Genomic DNA, 26151 nt, shown 5'->3' on the forward strand with positions numbered 1-26151 from the left:
CAGTTCTTCCTCTGGATGTGGATAGTGTTCTTTCTCATAGATCCCTCTGAGTTGTTCTGGATCATTGCATTGTTGCTGGTAGAGAAGTCCATTATGTTCAATTGTGACACAGTTATCAGTCTCTGTGTACAATGTTTTCCTGGTTCTGCTCCTCTCACTCTGCATCACTTCCTGGAGGTCCTTCCAGTCCCCATGGAACTCCTCCACTTTATTATTCCTTTGAGCACAATAGTATTCCATCACCAACAGATACCACAGTTTGTTCAGCCATTCCCCAATTGAAGGGCATCCCCTCATTTTCCAATTTTTGGCCACCCCAAAGAGCGCAGCTCTGAATATTCTTGTACATATATTCTTCCTTATTATTTCTATGGGGTACAAACCCAGCAGAAACACAGGGTTCCTGACTGATATATACTTCTTTTTTTTTTTATCTTAAAAGTAATAATCCAAAAACTAACAATTAGTCTAAAGTACTGAACTTTCTCAAGATCCAGTGAATATACAGAAAAACAAGTTTGTATGATTTTTTCACTTACCAAATACAGCCTTGATTTTGGTATATCTTAAAACTGAATAAAGACTTTTCCATAGAAATTGTCTTTAATTCATTTTGACTAAACTTCTAAGTCATGTTTTCCCTGCTCTGTAATCTCTCTCTGATAATAGGGAGAGACAGAAGGGTTTCTTTTAGAAACACCTGAAATATGTGGCTGGGACCCAGGTGTCCAGATTTCCTGGCCTGTTTTCCCAGAGGATCTTCCACTGAGAGAATGCTCCTTGCACAAGAATAATAAGATAAAGGTTAAGGCCCCCAAAGAGTACAAATGTTTCCAGGTTGGAGGAGAAGGTTAAATAGGGGAGCAGGAGTTAATCTGGGGTACAGATTGCAGGGAGGACAGGGAGTTCTGCCTAGTGATTTGGGGATGTGGGAGTGGGATATGTTTGGGAGAATCAGGAGGGATGCAGGATCTGTCTGTCCTACTTTGGAAGAAGCCCAGTAGCAAGGGCAGAACTGAAAGAAAGCTGGTGATTCTTCTTAGAAGGAGGAGGGTGTGAGACACAGAGCAGAGATAGGGAGGGAGTGTGGGGGAGGAGGAGCCTCGCAGATGGCCAATCTGGTGCTTGATGGCCCAGGAGGAATATGAATCCTGGGGTGGAATTTGGAGGCCTGGGAGGAGTCTAGAATAGAAGAGAGAAATTCCATTGGCCCAGGCATTTTGTCTGGGTGGGGCCCTAGAGATTGGGAAGGTCTGCCCAGAGTGGGCTGACTGAATCCTTGAACCACGGGAACTGCAATCAAACTTTCTTCTTTTTCTGGGGCCCCAGACATTAGTCTTCTTCTGGAAACAAAGTCCCTCTGCCTTCTTCTCTTGTGGCTGAGATCCCTCTGCCTTCTGGAAGCCATCCCTGTGCATGCAGGTCCTAGGTAGGTCTGAGCCAGGAAGCCATGTGGCACTCCGGTTCTGCTCCCTGCCTTTTCCTTTCAGTTTCATCTTCCGGGTCAAAACTCACAAAGAGTGTTCACTGGGGCTGAGGGGAGTCCTTGGACCTCCCCCATCAGGCTCTCTGGCCAGCTCTCCTTTGCTGTTTCTTGTTCAGGTTCCCCCTCACATCCCAAATGTCTGGGGATGCCGCCCTCACGGTGACCATCAGGTCACATTTCAGACTTCTCCCAAGCAGACCCTGAAGCACTGCCTCTAACCTTCCCCACCAGGACCCAGGTGGCCTGTTTACCTGCCCCCAGCTCCTGTCCAGATTGCATCGTCCCAGCAACAACCCTGCCTCTCTGCAGTGACCCAGGAGTCCTGCTTCCTTTCCTTGTCAACATGAAATCTAGAAACCCCAAACTTGTAGCCTAGTAAGATCTGATGAACCCAAGTTTTCCCTGTTCCAAGGAGAATCCACCCTTAAGGGAATCTGTGGCTAGCAGTTTCAGACTGAATAATGGACCCCTAGGTGAGTGAGGATCCCAGGTCACTGGAGCTAAGCTTATGCTAAGTACCCTTTCTGTCTTAGGTAGATTCTCCTTTGTCTCAGAGCCCCTTCCCAAGTAGACCCCACCTGGGCTGGGTCTGCCTTTTAGTGTCCATTGTAAATAGCTCTTTCCCTCACACCCCAGCCTCTAGCTGTTTCCCTTCTCCCACTGGATGGCTTCCTGCCTATATATTTGGAAGCCTCCCATTTCCTTGTAGCTTTGGTAATGTCAGTCCTCCCTCCCTGACCCTGCATCTCCCCAAATAGGTCCCCCAAATTCTTCTGTTCCTTGGAGTCCTCATCTAGCACAGTGGCACTCCCAGGGAAAATGTCCCCAGAGTCCAGGGTGCAAAGCCTGTAGAAGTCTTGGCACCAGACTGAGTAAAGGGCCAAATACTGGACTGAACCCTTTCCTGATTAAACAGTGTGTTTTTTTCCCAGTTAACATCCCCCAGGACCTCCCTAGGACCCAGGCACCAAGGTTTTAAGGAAGGTGCCTTCACTGGACCTTTGGCTCTCCTGCAGCCTCCCTTTCAGATTCCAGGCATTGAGCTTCCTGTCTCTAAGCAAAGCTCCAAAAGGGGGTCCCAGGAGTCCTCTCCAGCTCCTGGTTAGAGCCTGGGACCATCTTCCTGCTTTCCCAGGCTCAGCTGCCCTCCTGGAACTCTTCTGGCATTGGGATGTCCCCTCCTCCTTTCCCAGCTCAGTTACAGGGTCCTCCTCTGCCTCCCAGCCCCTTCCTTGCCCAGGCCTCCTGCTTCCTGCCTCCCTTCTCAGAGCCCTCAGTCAGCCTGCCAGGGAAGAGAATCCCAGCCAGGCTTGTTTCTCCCAGCCTCAGGCTTCCCTGGTCATTCCTGGCAGCCCCATCCCAGAGTCCTCCTGGTCCTCAGCCTTCCCCAGCTCCCTCCCTCCTAGACCAGGCAGTTGTTCTGTGGCCTGGATTCTATTTGGGTGAGAGTTGGGCAGAGGGGCTGCAGGGAGGGCAGAGCTCTGACTGGGGGTCCTGGAGGCTCTGACTGCCCCCCTCCCATCTGGGATCCCAAAGCCCCTTCTGCCTCCTGGTCTCTGCAGGAGGATGGGCAGAAGAGGAGTAAGAGAGGGAGGGGGGAGTCTTCCTGCTCAGACCACCATCCTGTCCCTGCCTCACTTACTTTCTTGCCCTCTCCCTGTACCCTGAAGGCACTCCCTGCTGGACCTCAGCCTGCCTCAATGCCTGCAGCCAGCCTCCTGCCCAGGAAGAGGAGACAAAAAGCTTGCAGAAGACCCAGGCCTGGAGCCAGACGAATGGCCCCTGGGAGCCCCAGCACCCCAGCACAGGTAGGTGCTCTGTGTGCCCAGGGCTCAGCCTTACAAAGCTTCTCACCCACCTGGTTCTTTTGGCCAGGCTCTCCCTTCTGACAACTGAACCTCAGGGAAAGCCCTTCCTACTCGGGTCCTGTCTGGGTAGACCTGGAGCAGAGCACTGAATGCTTCCTAGCTCTTGTCCTTCTCAGGGTCCTCTTCAGAGCAGACATTGCCCTCCCCAGGGCTCTCTGACTGCCTCCCCTTTGCCAAGTTGAAAAGCACTGAGGAAGGGAAGGGGCTCTGTGGGGAGCTGCTGGAGCTGCCCAGAAAGGAGGAACCAGCCCTGCCCCTGTGAATCTTAAAACTGCTCAGACTGTACCTTAGAAGATTTGTTTAAGCTATTCCCGTTTTTAAACAATGTAGGTACTTGGTCAGCAATGTATTGAGAACTTTAAAATTACTCCACCCTGCTCAGATAGTACCTTAGGGGAAGATAAAGTTGAAAACTCCTGATCGAACAATGAAAAGTCCACAACTCATACTTATAGTGAAACAAAAAACCCTAAGCTAGGTGGTTTATTTTTAGATCTAATACAAAAGGGTGCTAAGTACCTATAAAGGTTAAATTAATCACTAAAAGGTCAAGCAACTTACAAAGGGCAAGCTTTAGCAAAGTGAAATACTCCTAAAATATAATCTAATCAGAGAAGGTGATAACAAAAGATGTGAACTAAGATTCGACAGTCCTGGGGAAAAGCATCTACTGTTATTGGTAGATGTGAAAATTTGGGGTAGGTGACATAAGAGAAAATTCTCTTTAAAAGGAAGGGAAGTTCGAAATTGAGAGAGTTGGAATTCGGACTAGTTGGAGTTCGTAGTTCAGTTTGGGAGTTTGCCATAGAGGTTGGAGTTTTTGTAGTTAGTTTGGAGGAGCTGGCTCTCTGAACTTAGTTGGAGTTTGGAGTTAGTTGGAGGAGCTGGCTCTCTGAACTCAGTTCAGGAGTTGAGGATTTTAGTGAAGGACTGGAGTTTTGCTTTAGGACGATCTTGTAGTGAGTGATAAAAGTCTGACTAGTCTCTCTTAAGGCCCTTCCTACTATTCCTCTTAGTCTCTCTCCTTTCCCTTAATTCCTTCATTTGTATTAATTAAAATCTCCATAAAACCCAGCTGACTTGGGTATATTTTCATATTTGGGAATTTTCCCATGTCGACCACTTATTTTTGATATAAAATCAAGACACTAAATTTATCTTTACAGTTTTGGCAAATCACAGTCTTGAAAACCATATTTTCGCGGTCATCCCCTCGGCCAGGAACTCCCAGTCTAATGGAGGGACAAGTGTCCTTGGCCATGTGTACACTGGCCCTGCAGTATGGACAGGAGGGACTCTCAGAGGGAGACTGTCGCAGTGCTGGGGACCAGGAGCTCTATTCTGAGGGTCAGATGTGAGCTGAGCTTGGAAGAAGGAAGCCAGGAGGCCCAGGCAGGAGGGAGAACATTCCAGCCTGAAGGAAGCCATTGGAGATGCCTAGAGTCAGGGGATGGAGGTTCCTGGTCAGGGCTCAGCCAGTAGGCCAGTGTCCCTAGTCAGAGGAGAGGAGGAAGGGGCTTGGGGCTGTTCCTCCCCCCCCCCCAGTGGGGACTCCTGAGCCTGTCCTGGAATGATCAGGCTCCCTGGTGGCAAGAGGCTGAATGGGGCCTCCCAGGAACCAGCTGGACAGGTGCAGCCCAGCCAGTGCTTGGCTCTGACCTCCATCTTCCTGGCTTCTGGCCCTGGGTGCCCCCTCCTGAGCCTGCAGCTTCCTCTAAGGGGGACAGTTCCTCCCCTTCCCCCATTTCTCTAATCCCCCTGTCCCCCCCCCCCCCAATTTGGATAAGTTTATTTAGTCAATTTAGAACATTATTCCTTGGATACAATAATCACAGTATTGCCCTCGCTCCCCTCAACCCACCCTTCCTGAAACCAACGCGCAATTTCATTGGATATCACTTGTGTCCTTGATTAGAACCTATTTCCATGTTGTTGATTGCACTAGGATGTTCATTTAGAGTCTACATCCCCAACCATATCCCTTTGACCCATGTATTCAAGCAGTTGTTTTTCTTCAGTGTTTTTACTCCCACAGATTTCCCCTCTGAATGTGGATAGTGTTCTTTCTCTACATCCCTCTGAGTTATTTAGGATCACTGCATTGCCACTAATGGAGAAGTCCATTACATTCAATTGTACTACAGTATTTCAGTCTCTGTGTACAATGTTCTCCTGGTTCTCCTCCTCTCACTCTGTATCAATTCCTGGAGATTGTTCCAGTTCACATGGAATTCCTCCCTGCAAAGTTGCAGGATACAAAATAAACCCACATAAGTCATCAGCATTTCTATATATTTCCAACACATCTCAGCAGCAAGAATTAGAAAGAGAAATTCTGTTTAAAGTCACCCTACACAAAATAAAATACTTAGGAATCTATCTGCCGAGACAAACACAGGAACTATATGAATACAACTATAAAACACTCTCCACACAATTAAAACTAGATCTAAACAATTGGAAAAACATTGATTGCTCATGGGTGGGATGAGCTAACATAATAAAAATGACAATCCTACACAAATTACTTATTTAGTGCCATACCCATTAAACTACCAAAAAACTTCTTTACTGAATTAGAAAAAACCATAACAAAGTTCATTTGGAAGAACAAAAGATCAAGGATATCCAGGGAAATCATGAAAAAAAAAATGCGAAGGAAGGTGGCCTTGCAGTCCCAAATTTCAAACTATACTATAAAGCAGTGGTCATCAAAACAATTTCGTACTGGCTAAGAAACAGAAAGGAGGATCAGTGGAATAGGCTTGGGATAAATGATCTCAGCAAGACAGTCTATCATAATCCCAAAGATCCCAGTTTTGGGGACCAAAACCCACTATTTGATAAAAAAAAAAGTGGGAAAATTGGAAGATAGTGTGGGAGAGATTAGGTTTGGATCAACATCTCACTCCCTACACCAAGATAAACTCAGAATGGGTGAATGACCTAAATATAAAGAAGGAAACTATAAGCAAATTAGATCAACCCAGAATACTATACTTGTCAGATCTTTGGGAAAGGAAAGACTTTAAAACCAAACAAGAGCTAGAAAAAACACAAAATGTAAAATCAATAATTTTGATTACATTAAACTAAAAAGTTTTTGTACAAACAAAACTAATGCTTCCAAAATTAGAAGGGAAGCAACAAATTGGAAAAGTCTTCATTACAAAAACCTCTGACAAAGGTATAATTACTCAAATTTATAAAGAACTAAACCAGTTGTACAAAAAATCAAGCCATTCTCCAATTGAAAAATAGGCAAGGGACATGAATAGGCAATTTTCAGTTAAAGAAATCAAAGCTATTAATAAGCACATGAAAAAGTGTTCTAAATCTCTTATAATCAGAGAAATGCAAGTTAAAACAACTGAGGTATCACCTCACACCTAGCAGATTGGCTAACATGACAGCTATGGAAAGTAATGAGTGCTGGAGGGGATGTAGCAAAGTTGGGACATTAATACATTGCTGGTGGAGTTGTGAATTGATCCAGCCATTCTGGAGGGCAATTTGGAACTATGCCTAATACCCCTCTTTAAAGGAGGAAGAAAAGATTCATTGAGGGAATTCTGAAATTCCCAGAAGGTCAGTATCATATTGTTGGGGTTTTTTAAATTTTATTTAATTAGTCAATTTAGAACATTATTCCTTGGTTACAGGAATCATATTTCTTCCCTCCCTTCCTTCCCCCCACCCTTTCCCATAGCTGACTTGCAATTCCACTGGGTTTTGCATGTGTCCTTGATCAGAACCTGTTTCCATGTTGTTGGTGTTTGCATTAGGATGTTCATTTAGAGTCTACATCCCCAGTCATATCCCCTCAATCTATGTAATCAACCAGTTGTTTTTCTTCTGTGTTTCTACTTCCACAGTGTTTCCTCTGAATGTGGACAGTGTTCTTTCTCGTAGATCCCTCTGGGTTGTTCAGGATCATTGCATTTACACTAATGGAGAAGTCAGTTACATTCAATTGTGCTACAATGTATCAGTCTCTGTGTACCATGTTCTCCTGGTTCTGCTCCTTTCACTCTGCATCACTTCCTGGAGGTTGTTCCAGTCCCCATGGAATTCCTCCAGTTCATTATTCCTTTAATAGTGGAAGACATAAACTGTGGCAGATAAAAGAGTGTTTGTCTTAAATTGTGACTGCAGAAAATATGGTTTCAAGACAGTGTCTTGTTTTAAATCAAATATAAGGTGGTTGCCAGGGAAAAATTCCCAATTATTAAATATACCCAAGTCAGCTGGGTTTTATAGAGATTTTAATGAATACAAATGAGGAATTAAAGAAAGAGAGACAGAGAAAAAGGAAATAATGAGAAAAAGGGCTATACCAGCCTAGGCCAGCATGAGCCAGCCTAGGAAGAGAGGGATCAGTCAGTCTTTTATCAACTCACCACAAGATCTCTGAGAGGAAGCCCCGAGAGAGTCCTTCAAGGCAGCCTTTCCCAGCTGAATCCTGAATCTGAATGTCCCCAGCTCTATCTGAGCTCCCTTTTAAAGCAAATTTTCTCCTATGTCACCTCCCCTAAGTTCGTACATCTACCAATCACAGTAGACGTATTCCAAAGGACAGACCATTCTTAATTCAAACCTAAGAAGGCTTGAACTTTTGATTAAGTTCACGCCTGAAAAAAAACTCTGAATAAGTTCTCACCTCTTTGCTCCTTGTAAATTCACAAGTTGCCTGACCTTTATAGGTACTTAGCACCTTTTTGTATTAGATCTAGAAATAGCTTAAGAACTTTTGCCTTACTATAAGTATGAGTTTAAGTACTTTTCATTGTTCAGCAAGGAGTTTACAACTTTATCTTCCCCTAAAGTATGCTTAAGTAGGGGTGGAGTAGAGTTCCCACATCCCTGGTCAACTACCTTCACTGTTTAAAATGGGGAATGGTCTTAACCAAATCTTATGAAGTAGGGTCTGAGAATTTTTAACATTCACAAGTCTGAGAAATTTTAAGATTCACATAGCACAATACTATTCTATCACCAACAGATACCACAATGTGTTCAGCCATTCCCCAATTGAAGGGCATCCCCTAATTTTCCAATTTTTTGCCACCACAAAGAGCGCAGGTATGAATATTCTTGTACATGTCTTTTTCCTTATTATCTCTTTTGGGTACAAACCCAGCAGTGCTATGGCTGGATCAAAGGGCAGATAGTCTTTTATTGCCCTTTGGGCATAATTCCAAATTGCCCTCCAGAATGGTTGGATCAATTCACAACTCCACCAGCAATGCGTTAATGTCCTGACTTTGCCACATCCCCTCCAGCATTCATTACTTTCCATTGCTGTCATGTTAGCCAATCTGCTAGGTGTGAGGTGATACCTCAGAGTTTTGATTTGCATCTCTCTGATTATAAGAGATTTAGAACACTTTTTTCATGTGCTTATTAATAGTTTTGATTTCTTTAACTGAAAATTTCCTTTTCATATCCTTTGCCCATTTATCACTTGGAGAATGGCTTGATTTTTTGAACAATTGATTTAGCTCTTTATAAATTTGAGTAATTATACCTTTGTCAGAGGTTTTTTAATGAAGATTATTTCCCAGTTTGTTGCTTCCCTTCTAATTTTGGAAGCATTAGTTTTGTTTGTAGAAAACATTTTAAATGTGATGTAAACAAAATTATTGATTTTACATTTTGTAATTTTTTTCTGTCTTGCTTGGTTTTAAAATCTTTCCTTTCCCAAAGATCTGACAAGTATACTATTCTGTGTTCACCTAATTTGCTTATAGTTTATTTCTTTATATTTAGACCATTCACCCCTTCTGTGTTTATCTTGGTGTAGGGAGTGAGATGTTGATCCAAACCTAATCTCTCCCACATTGTCTTCCAGTTTTCCCAGCAGTTTTTATCAAGAGTGGATTTTGTTCCCAAAAGCTGGGATCTTTGGGTTTGTCATAGACTGTCTTGCTGAGGTCATTTACCCCAAGTCTATTCCACTGATCCTCCTTTCTGTTTCTTAGCCAGTACCAAATTGTTTTGATAACCACTGCTTTATAGTATAGTTTGAGGTCTGGGACTGCAAGGCCACCTTCCTTCGCATTTTTTCTTTTTATGATTTCCCTGGATATCCTTGATCTTTTGTTCTTCCAAATGAACTTTGTTATGGTTTTTTGGTAGTTTAATGGATATGGCACTAAATAAGTAATTTGTGTAGGATTGTCATTTTTATTATGTTAGCTCATCCCACCCATGAGCAATCAATGTTTTTCCAATTGTTTAGATCTAGTTTTAATTGTGTGGAGAGTGTTTTGTAGTTGTGTTCATATAGTTCCTGTGTTTGTCTCGGCAGATAGATTCCTAAGTATTTTATTTTGTGTAGGGTGACTTTAAACAGAATTTCTCTTTCTAATTCTTGCTGCTGAGATGTGTTGGAGATATATAGAAAAGCTGATGATTTATGTGGGTTTATTTTGTATCCTGCAACTTTGCTAAAGTTGTTGATTATTTCAATTAGCTTTTTGGTTGAATCTCTAGGATTCTTTAAGTAGACCATCATGTCATCTGCAAAGAGTGATAACTTGGTCTCCTCCTTGCCTATTTTGATGCCTTCAATTCCTTTATCTTCTCTAATTGCTACTGCTAGTGTTTCTAGTACAATGTCAAATAGTAGAGGTGATAATGGGCATCCTTGTTTCACTCCTGATCTTATTGGGAATGCATCTAGTTTATCCCCATTGCAGATGATATTAGCTGATGGTTTTAGATATACACTATTTATTATTTTTAGGAAAGACCCTTCTATTCCTACACTTTCTAGTGTTTTCAATAGGAATGGGTGTTGTATTTTGTCAAGGACCTGAAAACGAGATCTCAGAAGTGATTCAGAATAAATCCTCAGGAAGGGGTGCGGTGGGGTGGCTCAGTGGATGGAGAGCCAGGCCTAGAGAAGGGAGGTCTGTAACAGTTAAAATTTAGGAATATGGGGAGACTGAGGCAGGTAGAAATTAGTTTCTCTCTGCAAGGGGTATTATATTTTTTAGAGGTTTATTAAGGATTAAGGATTAAAGAATATACAAGTAGGAAACATGTGCCTAGGCCAGAGGCCTAGACAAAATAACCTCACATCATGGAAGAGAAGCCTCTGCTCCAAAATGGAAGTCCAAAAGAGCCCCAAAAACCTGTGCCACCAGCTTAAATCCTTCCTCGATCTCGGCCAACCTCAGAATTCCCGTGAGATTACAAAGCCTTTTGGGGAAGTGGAGCAAAAGCTTGTGGGGATTGTAGTCCTGTATTCGAGTCTATTTTTTACAATTTCCCGTTTGATCCTCTGGAAAGAAGTCCTTATGATCCTTTACAAGGATCATAAAAACATAATCAATTTAAAGATTACAATAATTTGAGGATAAGAGAAAAAAAAACAATAATTACTGGACGCATTGACAAAAAGCCGTTAGGGGGCAGTCCCCTTTGGCATAAAAGTATACATACAAATAAATGTTCCATCAATCATACCCAAAGTTCATTTTTGTGCAACTTGTGGTCTGGAGGCTTCTTCATGGTGGCTTCTCCAACAGTTCAGTTCTGGATTCAGAGAAGTAGCATCTTCTTTACCTAAAATTCTTCTCAAAAGGAATTTAAACTTTGCAATTTAAATAATAATATTTTTTTTTTACATTCCCCCTTTAAGAGGGTGATTGACAAATACAGGATCACTTAGGGATGCATGGCTGAGGTATGAGGTATATGAATCAATTGGTAAGAGAAATGAAAAGACATCAGAAAAATCCAAAAGAAAAGAAAAATTTCTGAATGAAAATATAGACTATCAAAGTCTTACGTGTAAAAATTCCAAGTAAAAGAAAAATAAAGCTATAACAGGTCCTTCTATCAGGGCCCAATCAAAATAATCTAAGCAATAATGCATTTACCCAGTCAGTAGCCAGGACTACAAAAAGGTATCACACTATGGAAGGCAGAAAAGGGGACCAGATTATAGGAGCCAAGTAGGAGCCAAGTTTGGGGATACTCGTCTGTGAGTATCTTCAGAGTGAGTGTGGACACAAGGAAAGCCTATGTCTAGCAATGATAAACACAGTAACCTCGAGTCTTCACACTAGGTTCAAGACCTTTGTGTTGGCCTAGACGAGCATCAATCCATCCTGGATTGGCTTTTCTTTTGCTCTGGGCAATGGCTCTTGTGTGTATCTCTTGTCCTGGAATCAGACAGAATCATTAAGCAAAGTCCCATAATTTATTTAAATAATTAATAGCATCATTTTTATAATCACAAGCTTTTTAGGGCATGCATTAGCAAATGTATCTTACACTTGTAGTACTGAAAAATCAAAAGGTTAAAGAGAATCTTAATGCTGGTGACATGTGCTTCAAATATAAAAGGGAGAGAAAAAATAATTTAAAAAACTGAAAAAGTATATTGCACATGCAAGAAAAATATAATAATAAAAGAGCTTTAAAAAAATTCAAAAATGTAGCTTATAATCATTGACACACTGAGTCAGCTAAGAAAATATAAAATGCAAGGCTTTCTCACCAAAAATGAGATCTATTTCCTCTTAATATCTGGCCATGACCACTGTGAGTAGAAGGCAAATGAATTGAACAAGGTTAACAATTTTTTCATTTTTAAAAATACAGTAGTACAAATATGTAGTTATCAAAATTCCCCAAATTCTCAATAGCCCAATCAATTACAATAGCAAACAAACACACTTTCATATTTCACATAAGTTGCTGAATGACATTTTTAAAACCTATGAATTGATGGACATTTGTCACAATTTTTACAAACGTAGCAATCCTTCAACCTTGGTATTTAAACATATTTTTTAAAACAAAGTAAAACTCATCTTGGGTTTAGAACATAATCAAGAAATCTATATATCATTCTGGTAGAAGTAAAATAGTGAGCTGAAGAGCATAAATAAAGGGGTGCTCCTTTTTCTTGGAGGCTTTTAGGGATACAAATGCCCTGAGATTAACTGCCCAACTTCAATTCACATGTGGGAAGGTTGGGGTTCATAAAATGTATTTCACTTCAGCTACTAGAAAGGGTCTTACCTCATGGTAGAGGCAGGCAAAAATAATCAGAAATTGTTTTAAAAAAATTACAAAAACCATATTTAAAAAACCCTTAAAATCATTTGCGATATTTAGCACATTAATTTTTCCAAAGGCTGTTATACAATTGTAACCAGTTCTGAAGTCCATCTATACTCGGCAAAATAGAAAAAAGCTGTTTTTTTTTTCATATGGGCTTAATTACAATAATATTTGTTCAATAGTTATAGGGGAAAAGCAACAGAATTTTAAAACTCAGTAAATTCAAAATAAATTCAATCAACCTTCAGTGTAACAGAATAATATTCAATCCAGTAATATATGAACTTAAAATCACAAAGTTATATCTTAAACAGAACAATCAGGAAATGCAATAGAAATACAGAGATTTTTTTTTTAAACCATTGGAGTCTGAAATGCCTCAAAATATAGCCTTTAAGTTCCTTGGGTACTTATCCATTTAAATGTCTATTATCCGAAGGCAGAGTGGTAAGGGCTAAGCAATGGGGTCTGAGGGATCTGCTCGGGGCCACATAGCTGGGCAGTATCTGAGGCCAGATTTTAGCCCAGGTCCACATGTCCTCAGGTCTGGCTCCCAGTTCGTTGAGCCACCCATTTGCCCCTTCAAAGTTAAAGTTGAATCTTTGGGCTGAATTTGCTCCCTGACAGGCAGGTAAAATCAATGAAATTACCAGAAGAGCCAAAAGGTATCCTTTTAAACAGCCCATTGCTTTTTAAGTTTCTGTTTGAAAAAATCTGTTTCTTCTCCTCTCCCTTTTCTCTCTCCCCTGCTCTGATACCTCCTCCTGCCCTGGTCCACGTGGAGCCCAGGTCACCCACGTGGAGCCAATACTGACCCCCCCCCCCAGTTTTGTTACCAGCTGATAGAAATGAGTCCTGAGCGATCTGCTACAAGGAAGGGGTTTGTTGGGCAGGCAGGTCACAAGGTAATTGCAATCTTGGTTGAATCAGGTGGGCCAGGTGAGCAAGAGAAAGACCGAGGGGTGGGCAGGGCCGGGAGCCGTAGCCCAGACAAACAGGGCTGGGATCTTGGGCACCAGGTGAGAGGCCAGGAGCAGAAGCAAGAGCCAGAGAGGGCCACAGGCAGGAGCTGATCAAGACAGTTTTCTAAAAAGGCATCTTGGAGAAACTGGCTCAAAAAAAATTCTAGGCACTAGCTATTAAAGATTAAATCAGAAGATTGAGAGTTTTTTTTTTTCCCATTAGGTCACCAACTGTAACAGTTAAAATTTAGGAATATGGGGAGACTGAGGCAGGTAGAAATTAGTTTCTCTCTGCAAGGAGTATTATATTTTTTAGAGGTTTATTAAGGATTAAGGATTGAAGAATATACAAGTAAGAAACATGTGCCTAGGCCAGAGGCCTAGACAAAATAACCTCACATCATGGAAGAGACACCTCTGCTCCAAAATGGAAGTCCAAAAGAGCCCCAAAAATCTGTGCCACCAGCTTAAATCTTTCCTCGATCTCGGCCCACCTCAGAATTCCCATGAGGTTACAAAGCATTTTGGGGAAGTGGGGCAAAGGCTTGTGGGGATTGTAGTCCTGTATTCGAGTCTATTTTTTACAGGTCCTGGGTTCAAATGTGGCCTCAGATACTTCCCAGCTGTGTGACCCTGGGCAAGTCACTTGACACCATTGCCTGACCCCTGCTGCCCTTCTGCCACAGAACAGCACAGAGTCGTGACTGTAAGTGAGAGGGGGAGTTTTAAAAGAATAAGAAGGAATCCTCAGAATTCATTCTTGAAAAGTGAAGTCCTGTAGTGAATGTGGACTCTCTGAGCACCAACAATAAAGCAGTAAGGAAACTACGTTCCCACCCCACAGATTTCGTTCTCCTTGTGTGTGAGGGCTGCAAATCTCCGTTAGAGCCCTCGAGTCCAGCCACACAGGTGTAGGTAAAGGGGCCCGAGCTCAGGGCCAGGAAGGACAAGGAGGGGGGCTCGAGACCCCGCAGGAGCCAGTGAGTAGCAGAAAGGAGGAAGGAGAGAGTGTAACAGGGCGGGGCCCACCGTGGCTTCCTCCCACGATGATCGTGCGAGGCCGGCAGTCACTAACGTCGCCTCCACGTGAGTCACTTGAGCATTTCGGGCTGTCAGAAGTCAGTCCAGCCTTTTGAGCAAGTTCCAAAGAGAAAAGTAAGTCCAGAATTAGGAGCGTCTCATGGAAGACATCAGGTGACCCTGGCGGGCTCTTACTGTCGGGCCATCGTCTTACAGCCTTCTGGGGTCAGCCCAGACTCTGGTGGGCAGCCTGGTGACTTCCTGAGCAGGATTCACATCCGAGACCACTTTACCAAGTAAGAAAACCCAGGCCGAGTCTCCTTCCTTTTCATGAGGGTGGAAGTGATTGATGAAAATGATGAGAAAACCTTTCAGCTCTTGTCATCTGGGCCCAGTTGGTGTAGACACGGCCTTTCAGTGTGCTCTGTTGGTGTAGACACGGCCTCTCAGTGAGGCTTTTGGCCATTCGTTCCTCCACCTTCAGAAATACAGACTCGACCTTTCCTCCACTGAACACGTCCTGTCTCCAGGCCTGACTCTCCTGCACTCAGCCACCTCGCTGGGCCTGATCTCCTCTGCGATGGCGGCACTTTCCTGCTTGACGTCCTTCATTCCCTTTCCTCAGAGGGCTGCGAGAGCTCAGGCTTCTCCTTCCAACAACGGAACAGGCTAAGAGGTGGAGTCACGGCTGGCTTGGTCAGCACTAGCACTGTTTGGCAGCCTGGAAGTCTGAGCAGGAAGCCTGCACCCCCACCGTCCCGCCTCCGCTGTGCTCCTGCTCATCCTGGACTGTGAATGAGGCCTGGAGCCTGTAAAAATGTAGTTATATCTCAAATAATAAAATATTTTATTTTAGGAGGTTTATTAAATGATCGTCATAAAAACCACTTGCCCATGGCTGTTTAGCCATTTTCAAACTCCCCACCTTACCACCATCACCACTGGTGGCAAGCCAAAAAAAGAAGAAGAAGAAGAAAGGAAGAGCCGCAACTCCCACTCCCTTTATCCTGTCTACAGGATGTATGCAATGACGGGAAGTCAGTGGGCTCTTGGGAAATACACTTCCTTTTTAGGGTAACAGATTTTCAGTTATAGAGACCCAGATCCCCAGAGGGGCCGCCCAGCAGAGTCCTGCACCCAGTGCCAGCAAAGGGGCCTCAGTGACGGGCTTCTGACCCACTGCCTGGCCCCTTCTCGCCTGTGGGTGGGACTGGAAGTCGCTGCTGATTCAGCTGCCTCCAAGGCATGTGCTGGCTTGCAGGGAGGGGGCTGCTGCTGGTGTTCACCAAGGTTAATAGACTCCAGGCTGACTTGTGGGGAAGAGATTTCACATCATCTTTTCCCGGCTTGGACCCTCCTACATCCCTGATGGGACACATCACTCATCAGCCCCCACAGGTAGAAACCATTCATAGGAACACATTTCTCAAAGTCCTTCGAACTGACTGTATAATCAACTTTTCCATATTCTGTTGAGCTGCTCATGACTCAGGGTCGAAGGGCTGGCTTGGACACTCATGAGGGGGATGACCTTAGAGGGAATCTTTTTGGTGCTTCAGTTTCCTAATAAAAGTAAATGACCTCATTATGAGAAGACTTCTGAGGTCTCCTTCAGCTCTGTGCCTTTGCCTTTTGGTGGTTTAGGTCTTGGTGACGTTCCAGGATGTGGCTGTGGACTTCACCCAGGAGGAGTGGCGCCTCTTGGACCCTGGTCAGAAGGAGCTGTACAAGGAGGTGATGCTGGACAATGCTCAGAACATGCTCTTCCTGGGTAAGAACAATTTTCCCTGGTTATTCTGAATCCACCCTCAAAGGACTTTCTTAATTCCCTTCCGGGTGTGCAAAGTTTCTAACACTCATCAATAACTTCTAAGGCCAAAATGCTGATCCCTTGTGTCCTAGGACCAGATATTCCTGTTTTTTTGTTTTCCTATAACATGTCTTTGCAGTGTTGATACTGCAAAGTATCAGTTGTGGAATCTTCATGTCAGAAAATAAAACAACTGTTGAAAATCTCAGACTGAAGAAGTGATCTCAGGGTTTTGAGCTAGTCTGACTATTACCTGAGCATGAATGTTGTCTGCCAAATATCTGAACCCTGATCATGCAGTTTTTCTTTGAAGATGGACTGTGAAGGGAACCCTCTACCTCCCCAAAGAGCCCCTTCCTCTTTGGGTTCTTGTAGTGTTTGGAGTGTTGAGGGGTTTTTTGTTTTTTGTTTTTTATGATTAATATTAAATTTTAGCTCCCTGCTCCTAGTCTTACTCTCGAAAGCTGAGTATAGCAAGGATGTCTCTGTTCTTCCTAAAATGGTGGGAAAGGAAGGAAATAAACATTTTTATATGCTGATATTCTATATCTGAGATATGATGCTAAAATAATTTTTAAAATATTATTTAATTTAATTCTCACAACATCCCTGAGTTAGATGAGATTCATCATCATTTTGCAATTGAGGAAACAGAGGCAAAGAGAGGGTCAATGAGTTGCCTGAGACCCTTAGCCAGGAGGTCTTTGAGAATGGATTCAAAGTCAGGACTTTTAGAATCCATATTCAAGCCACACACCACTATACTATGTATTGATTATTCATTTCTAGATAATCGAATTTGTACAGTCAAGCTCTTCTGTGAAAGCAGTGGAGAAAAGGGAATTTTATGGTCCCAAATTGGCTTTCTGATTACCTCCTTCCCATCCTCCACCAAAGCTCCCAATGATCAATGCCATGGAAATGATCCTTGAGGAGTCCTAATCTTATATGCGCCCTTTCCCTGAAGAGGACAAAACAACAAGTGACTTTCTGTCCTCATCCTTTCCAGGTCTTCCCGTTCCCAGAGAAGATTGGTTCTCCCATTTTCACGAAGGGGGAGCTTCATGGATGCTGGAGGGAGAAGACCCAAGTAACTCCGGTCTGGGTGAGTGACATGAAATCAGGTTTTTAAATTCTGTATCACAAGAAGTGACTTCAAATCAATTGGGAATCAAATGGCCTTTACTTCCTAGGATTCCCAGGAGGAGAAAGGGAGATAACATTGGTCAAGTTTGGGGCTCATATGAGACGTTGTATGTATAAGCTATCATCATCATCATCATTATTTTGACTTTTTTTTAAACCCTTACCTTTCTTCTTATAATGAATACTGTATTGGTTCCAAGGCAGAAGAGTGGTTAGGGCTAGGCAATGGGGGTCAAGTGACTTGCACAGGGTCACCCAGCTAGGAAGTGCCTCAGAACAGATTTGAACCCAGGCTTTCCTATCTATAAGCCTGGCTCTCCATTCACTGAGCCACCCATCTGCCCCCTATTTTTCCTTAAGCAGCCATTTTCTCTCCTTCTATTTGCTTCTGTCTATGTTGACGTGAATGAACCATCTGGCAATTGAGGAATACCTGGATGTTGGGTTGAGAAACTGCAGGGCTGTGTTGTCCCGAGTCAGGAGTGGTCACAGTGTGACAACAGCAATCCCGACCTTGAGAAGCACCATAGGCCAGCCTGGAATCCCTGCAGGAAGGACACTGGCGTGCTTGAACCATGCCTGCACTGCTTGTTCCAGGGGAGAGTATCTCCTCCTATTTATTCCATCTGAATTTAAAGATACTCGTAACAAAGTTGGGCCGTTGTCTTCTGCTCAAAGTTCTAAAGAATTTTTAGCTTCAAAGTCTTCTCCTGTTATTGGGAGCCTCCAAAGGGTTCCTCAAACAGGAGGGGCTGCCATAGGACTAAGAGTGAATCATGCTGTCTGTTTCCTGAAGGAAGGTGCGACCCAGCCTCTACCCAAAGGCAAACTATTTGTGGACACAGAAATGATGGATTTTCAAATAATTGCTTTTGTTATAAGTATTTGAGGTTTTTTAATTAGAGAGCAGAAGCGTTTAAAGATCAGATCCTTAAAATAGGTAATGACTAGCCTAAAAGGGGTTCAGTCAGAAGACAATGTGGAATGGCTCAGCTGAATACAAAATCCAAGGCTGGTAGTTATAATACAGTCTTAGCCAAAAGAAAAGAAAAAATAACATAAAAAGTTTCCCCAGGAAAACTAAACTCTGCTTATAGTCATGACAGGCAATGAAATGAGTATCAATATCTGGCAGAGGGGCCACAAATACCACATCTCTGGATCTGAATCCAATAGAAGAAAAGTTTGGTATAACTTTGAAAATTACCACCCAAGACCAGAAGTGTTTCTGAGCTTAAGATATGGCGTTGACAAAGAATGACTGTGATGATGCGTGGAAGGGATCAATAAAGAGAAATAGGAAGGACCACAAGCTAATAAAAAATATGAAATACATGAGCAGGGGAAGAGAGGATTGAAAGGGAAGTGGAGGGGCAGCCCGGTGGCTCAGTGGATAGAGCTAGACTGGGGATGGGAGGTCCTGGGTACATTTGTATTTCAAAAATGTTGGAACTGAAAATTATTTCAGTCTTGTCCAATTCTTCATGACCCCACAGGCCATGCCAGTTTCTTCTGTTCTCCAGTATCTCTTGAAGCCTGTCCAAGTTCCTGTTCATTGTTTGCATCCCCACCAGCCCCCTCATCCCCTTTTCCTGTAATCTTTCCCAATATCAGGATCTTTTCCACTGAGTCTTACTTTCTCTTTAAATGACCAAAATATTCAAGCTACCACTTTAGTATTTTGTCATCGAGTGAATTCTCTAACATGATGATCTATACACACACAGCCATATGAAAATGTGAGGGAAAACTAGGAAATAGGGTGGATAGAGTGCTCAGTCTGGATTCAAGAGGACCTAGGTTCAAATCTGGCCTAAAAATTCATTGTTGTGTGACCCTGGACAAGTTATTTAATCCTTATTGCCAACCCTTGCTTTTAAGCCTTTGGAATGATATTAAAAGAGAAGTTAAAGGTCGGGGAGAAAACAAAACATAAGCAACTTCACATGTAATAATAAAATCACTTTTCTTTAAAAAAAAAATAAGTTCAGTGTAGAAGGAAGTCAGCACTATGAAGAAAGCATGCCCATTCAAAGGGTTTGAGTTTTGGTCTCAGCTTCAGGAATGTTGGTCATCTTATTCAGACATTGTGAGCTCATGGCCCAGAGTGGGAATGTGATGAGAATGCTGGTCCTCCTTGGTGTTGCAGGTTTGTATGAAGCTTCAGCATTGCTTTACCTGGAGCTGTCTATGAATTAAGCCAAGGTGGGGATTTTTAAGTCTCTTCAGTTTGCCAGAGAAATAAATGATGAACAAGCTTACTTTCTGTCAGTGGAGGGAAGCTTATCTCTTTGGGTATATGTGTATCTATCCTCATATATGCCTTTCTTTGTTTCCTTCAGATGGAGAGAGGAGGCTTGAAATGAGAGAGACTAATGCAAAGCTCATGGAAGAATCACAAGAACTAACATTTATGAATGATGATTCCTGTGACTTCAGTCTGACAGAAATCTGTGACTCTGATTTCACAATAGAAAAAACAGAAGAGGTTCATCATAAAATTGATAAAAATGGAAAGAATATCAGGCAATATTCCATCTTAATTCGGCGTAAGAAAATGATCTCAGGGAATGACTATTCTCAGGACAGTAAGTATAGGGAATGCTTTACTGAACAAGTGGAGTTTGTTGAGTCTCATGAGAAGTCTCCTGTATTACAAACCTATCAATGTCATAACTGTGAGATGACTTTCACTGTAAAATCAGAACTAATTACACATCAGAAAAGTCATGCTGGGGAAATGTTTTATACACATAATGAAGTTGAGGAGGCCTTCAGTCATAATTCAGAGCTCAGTGACAACCAGAAAACTCAAAATGGAAAGAAACATTATGAATGTAATGACTGTGGTAAAGCCTTTAAGAAACAGTCATCACTTATACAGCATCAAAAATTTCATACCAGCACAAAGCTGCATAAATGTATGCAATGTGGGCAAGCCTTCAGGAGACAGTCATCCCTTCGTTCCCATCAGAAAATTCATACTAGAGAGACACCTAATGAGTATCCAGAATGTAGTAAAACTTCCAGTGAAAAGTCATCCCTTACTGTATGTGAAAGAAGTCGTACTGTAGAGCAACCACATGAATGTAAACAATGTGGAAAGACTTTCACACAGAGTTGCCATCTGGTTGTACATCAAAGAATCCATTCTGGAGAGAAACCTTATAAATGTAAACAATGTGGAAAGACATTCAGACAAAGGGGCAATCTTCAGGCACATCAGAGAATCCACACTGGAGAGAAGCCTTTTGAATGCCTTCAATGTGGAAAGAGTTTTCGGCTGAAATCTATTCTTACTGATCATCAGAGAATCCACACTGGAGAGAAACCTTATAAGTGTAAGCATTGTGGAAAAACTTTCAGACAGAGCTGTACTCTTACTGATCATCAGAGAATCCACACTGGAGAAAAATCTTATGAATGTAATCACTGTGGAAAGGCTTTCAGAAACTCATCCAAACTTGCTCAACATAAGATAACCCACTCTGGAGAGAAACCGTTTGCATGTAATCAGTGTGGAAAGACTTTCAGATCCAATTCTCATCTGCTTAAACATCAGAGAATCCATACTGGAGAGAAACCTTACGCATGTAAACAATGTGGAAAGAAGTTCACAAAGAGGGGAAATCTTGTTGTTCATGAGAGAACTCACACTGGAGAGAAACCTTATGCATGTAATCAATGTGGAAAGACTTTCCCTAGGCCAGACAGACTTGCTCAACATCAGAGAATCCACACTGGAGAGAAACCTTATGAATGTAATCAATGTGGAAAGACTTTCAGACAATACTTCAGTCTTACTGAACATAAGAAAATCCACACTGGAGAGAAACCTTATGCATGTAATAAATGTGGAAAGACTTTCAGATGCAATTCTGTTCTCATTAAACATCAGAGAATCCACACTGGAGAAAAACCTTATGCATGTAAACAATGTGGAAGGACTTTCAGACATAGCAACAGTCTTGCTCTGCATCAGAAAATCCACACTGGGGAAAAACCTTATGAATGTGATGATTGCGACAAAGCTTTTAACAACCATTCAGCTCTTCATAAACATCAGAGAATCCACACTGGAGAGAAACCTTATAAATGTGATAATTGTGGCAAAGCTTTTAAACACCATTCATCTGTTCTTGTTCACCAGAGAATCCACACTGGAGAGAAACCTTATGAATGTGAAGAGTGTGGTAAGACTTTCACACAGAGCTCCAAACTTGCTCTACATCAGAAAATCCACACTGGAGAGAAAACCTATGAATGACATGACTGTGGCAAATCTTTTAGCGATTGCTCATCTCTTGTTCATCAGAGAATCCACACTGGAGAGAAACTTTATGAATGTAAGCAATGTAAAACCTTCTGGAAACAGTCATCCCTTATTTCCCATGAGAGAATTCATACTAGATAGAAATCTTATCAGAGCAATAGAGAGAAAATGCATTGAAAAGGAGTACAAAGCTTTATTAGTCATTCTGAGGACAAGCTGAATATGGATTCAGTGTGGGAAGTCCTTTAGTCAGAGATCATCTCTTACTTACAGACATCATCAGAGGATTCATAGTGGAGAGAAACCTTAGAAATATGCTCCCAGGGACATGCCTTTTGCTGTGAGTGAGAAGTTCCTCAACATCAGAATCTTCACACTGGAAGGAAAACTTAGAAAAACCGTGATAGTAGGAAACTCTTGAAATGGATTTATTCTTGACTGTACATTGGAGAATACATCTTGGGCATCAAATTAGGAAATAAGTCCTTCTTGCATTAGCACAGATTTAATTAGACAATCTAAATTTCACATTGTGCACAAAGTCCCATATAAATAATAAATTTTTTCTGAAATGCTATTGTTCTCATTACTCCTCAGTAAGCTTCCATAGCACCAATTATGGCAGGAGAATACAAAGCTTAGTAAGAGTCATTCAAAAGACGAGCAAATTCCTTTAAAATCATAATTGGCTAAATGGCAAAATAGGCACAAAACTTCACTGTATTTTAATAACTCCTTCAAAATTAGAATGGATCAAGTGGAAGCTAAGAAATGTGTGAATCATCAAGAGATAATAAGACAGTCAAAAAGGAAAAAGTAGAAAATTTCTCACAGGCAAAATAGCTGATTTGGAAAGGGGATAAAGTCACTTTAAAAATGATTGAAGTAGGGGCAACTAGATAGTCCAAGGGATAGAGCACCAGTGTGAAGTCCAGAAGACTTGGGTTCAAATCTGATCTTAGACACTTCTTGGCTGTGTCACCCTGGACAACTCACTTAAATTCAGTTGCCTAGACCTTACTGCTTTTCTATTTTAGAATCAAAGATTGATTTAAATGCCCAGAAGCCAAGGTAACAGAAGGGCCTAGATATCCTATATCAAGATATTATAACAGAATACTACTCAGAAATCTGATAAGTAGAGGGCGAAAGCATTTATTTATCAATAAACCTGTTAGTTTTTTACAACTGCTTTGTAGTCTTATGTATAATTGAAAATCTGTGACCCTAAAAAAGAACTATATTTCCCGGGAACCCACTGGCTTCCTGTCATAATGTACTTCCTGTAGACAGGAAATAAGTATTCAGTGGGCAGTCCTGCTCTCCCTCTTTGGCACAATGACAGTGAGGTTGGTGGCGGTAAGGTGGCTCTTTGAACCGGCTGATCAGAACTGGGCACATGGTCTTCATTTTGTGTCCTCTTTATTCCTTTATTTCTAATGATGAGTAATAAATCTCATAATATGTTTATCATTGAGTTTTAATTTTGATACTTAGTTGTTGCTGGTATAGTATAGTAAGCCCCAGACTGCTTTGATGCACTAAATGGGGACTGAGGCATCATCCACACACCTCAGGGTACCCACTATTACAATCTAGTCACTCTGATGGGCACATTCACAACAAAGTAAGATTTGCTAACATCCATCCCCAGTATTTGCTTTCACACTTTGGCTCCCCAAGAGACAGGATTTGAACTCCAGGATCCATTGGTCTTTTCAGCAGACCTTTCTGGACCTCCACTGTGGGACTTTTCCCTTGAAGGATTCCTGAAGCCTGGATCCCACCTCATCCAAGGACCCTCCTCTTCTAAGCATTATTTCTCCCTTTTGGGTCCTTTTCCTGTTTCTTTATTTTTTTCCTTCTGTGTTTTCTGTTGATTTGAGACTTTATTTCCCTTGACTGTAGACTTTTATTTCCTATGACTGATACACTGAGTCAGGTTCAACGGTAAGGAAGCTTCATTACACGTCCTTTCTTTGCTTGAGTGACGGAGAGGACACTGTTAGGGATGTGTTATTGCCAGGACTTTGGTGGGCTCAAGGATTTATTCCATCACCACTCATTTACTGTTCTGTGGGTCTGAGGAGTTATGAGGGGATTTGGAAATAATCACACTCGGTGACCATCCCAGGAGAGCAGAGTCATTTCATTTCCTGTCCCTTGAAACAACAGTTCTCAAACTTACTCTTTCTTTTGTGTCCTTTCAGGGCTATCGGTTCTGTGAATTAGAGATGAATTTGCACCCCTCTTTCCTTTTAAGGAATGTGTTGAGAATCCATTTTGATCTTGGCTCTACTCTTTCATTGGGTGAGCATTCATCCTGGGGAGGATGCCAGAGGCCTTGACTCTTGGTGCTCAGAAGTCTGGCCTGAGGTCAAGGCTGTCCAAGCAGAAAAAGTGATGCCACCGAGGTTATGGATCCACACGTTATGGATCAAGGAAGGCTGTGGTGTCCTTGAGAGGAAGCAGTAGGAGTGAACTGCACCTGGCCACGAGATTATGGGTCCTTCTTTTTTGGGTCCACCTTCTCTCTCTAATGAAGAATCATGAATTGATATAGAGTCTTCAGAGAATCCTAATCCCATCACTGGTCAGCATACATAGATTTGTAGCCTCCTTTCTGACTGGGAAGAGGAAGCTCTCAAAGTTCTGTTGCCTCACCAACCTTTAGAGGACTTTCTGGCAGGGACCACGTGGCTCCTCTCCTCCCATGTGATGCTCACAGCCATATCTGGCCGTGTCACAGAGTTTGAAAGGCCCAACCCATCTGTCCTTCCCCAGAGACCCTCCTCTCAGGACTCCTGTGGCACCCAGGGCCCTGAGAAGAGGAAGGCAGGGAAGAGTTTCTCCCCAGGAGCAAGACTTTCAAGGTCTCCTTGACAAGCATTCATAGTGATGAAACCCATCCTATGCAGGGAGTCCTACCAATAGAGTCCAAACCTCATGTAGGACTCCACTCCCAGGCATGGAGATGCTTGTCCTTTACTTCTCATGTCCCCGAGCCCAGAAAAACCCTCCTCTATTCCAGGTCCCTGCCCAACAACACAGCTGACACCATTGGCCGCCATCTTCTGCTTGGGAACCCAACAGGAGCTCGGAGTTCAGGTGTGATTACTGATGCTCATGTTCATTAGAAGACATTTCTGAGTGATTGTAGCCTAGCAAGCAACCAGCCTCCATCACTGGTTACCTCATCCTGGGAAGAAAAGGCAGTAACGACCCCAAGTACATGCAGCTCTCCTTGTTTCCAGCCACAATAGGGCACCTCCCTACCTGTCTGTCTGTCTATGTCTCTCTGTCTCACACACTCTCACACTCTCACTCTTACATACACACACACCAACACACTCATATACACTCACACGCACACACACTGTCACCCCCACATACTCATGTATACTCGCACTAGCCTCTGATTTCTCAGAGGATCCACTGACAGAATGTCCTTGAGGTAAGACAAACAAGGTAGAAGGAAAGACCCCCAAAGGGTGCAAATTTTTCCAAGTGGTAGACAAGGGTTAAATTGGGGAAGGGTGGGGGTATAATTCTAGGGTGTGGACTGCAGGGAGGACAGGGATGTCTGCCAAGTGATTTGGGGGATGTGGGACAGGGATATGTTTGGGAAGGGAATCAGGATGGACACAGGATCTGGATGTCCTAATTTGGAAGAAGATGAGTGTAGCAGGGGCAGAGTTGGAAGAAGGCAGGCGACTGTATTTAGAAGGAGGAGGATGTGAGACCCAGAGCACAGATAGGGAGAGAGGGAGGTTGGGGGAGGAGGAGACTCCCAGATGGCCAGTCTGGTGTGATGGTCCAGGTGGAATATGAACCCTGGGGTGGAGTTTGGAAGGAGTGTAGGGTAGAAGAGAGGGATTCCAGTGGACTAGGCATTTGGGGGTCAGGGTGGAGCCCTTGAGATTGGGAAATTCTGCTTTAAGTGGGCTGACTGAATCCTTGAACCACTGGAGCTGAGATCAAACTTTCTTCTTTCTCTGGAGCCCCAGCCTTTAGTCTTACTTCCTTTTCCTGCCTGTTGCTCTGCCTTCTTCTCTTGTGGCTGAGATCCCTCTGCCTTCTGGAAGCCATCCCTGTGCATGCAGGTCCTAGGTAGGTCTGAGCCAGGAAGCCATGTGGCACTCCGGTTCTGCTCCCTGCCTTTTCCTTTCAGTTTCATCTTCTGGGTCAAAACTCACAGAGAGTGTTCACTGGGGCTGAGAGGAGTCCTTGGACCTCCCCCATCAGGCTCTCTGGCCAGCTCTCCTTTGCTGTTTCTTGTTCAGGTTCCCCCTCACATCCCAAATGTCTGGGGATGCCGCCCTCACGGTGACCATCAGGTCACATTTCAGACTTCTCCCAAGCAGACCCTGAAGCACTGCCTCTAACCTCCCCCACCAGGACCCAAGTGGCCTGTTTCCCTGCCCCCAGCTCCAGTTCAGAGATTCCATCATCCCACCCACAACCCTGCCTCTCTGCAGTGACCCAGGAGTCCTGCTTCCTTTCCT

At 43.0% G+C, this 26151-nt stretch overlaps 2 protein-coding genes across 2 annotated transcripts in view; both read left to right on the forward strand.

Moving 5' to 3' along the window:
• Window positions 1-26151, forward strand: part of LOC100024256 (zinc finger protein 883-like) — a 114773-nt gene that overhangs the window by 36705 nt on the left and 51917 nt on the right. The gene's annotated exons all lie outside the window — the stretch shown is intronic.
• Window positions 1225-22834, forward strand: LOC130453510 (zinc finger protein 260-like). Its single transcript, XM_016426969.2, has 5 exons — window positions 1225-1429; window positions 3157-3294; window positions 16062-16188; window positions 17237-17332; window positions 19716-22834. Exons 2-5 carry the CDS (start codon window positions 3187-3189, stop codon window positions 21638-21640), a joined length of 2256 nt encoding a protein of 751 aa, XP_016282455.2. The 5' UTR covers window positions 1225-1429; window positions 3157-3186; the 3' UTR covers window positions 21641-22834.

Source organism: Monodelphis domestica, chromosome 4 (genome assembly GCF_027887165.1).
Source record: "Monodelphis domestica isolate mMonDom1 chromosome 4, mMonDom1.pri, whole genome shotgun sequence".
Classification (NCBI taxonomy): Eukaryota; Metazoa; Chordata; class Mammalia; order Didelphimorphia; family Didelphidae; genus Monodelphis; species Monodelphis domestica.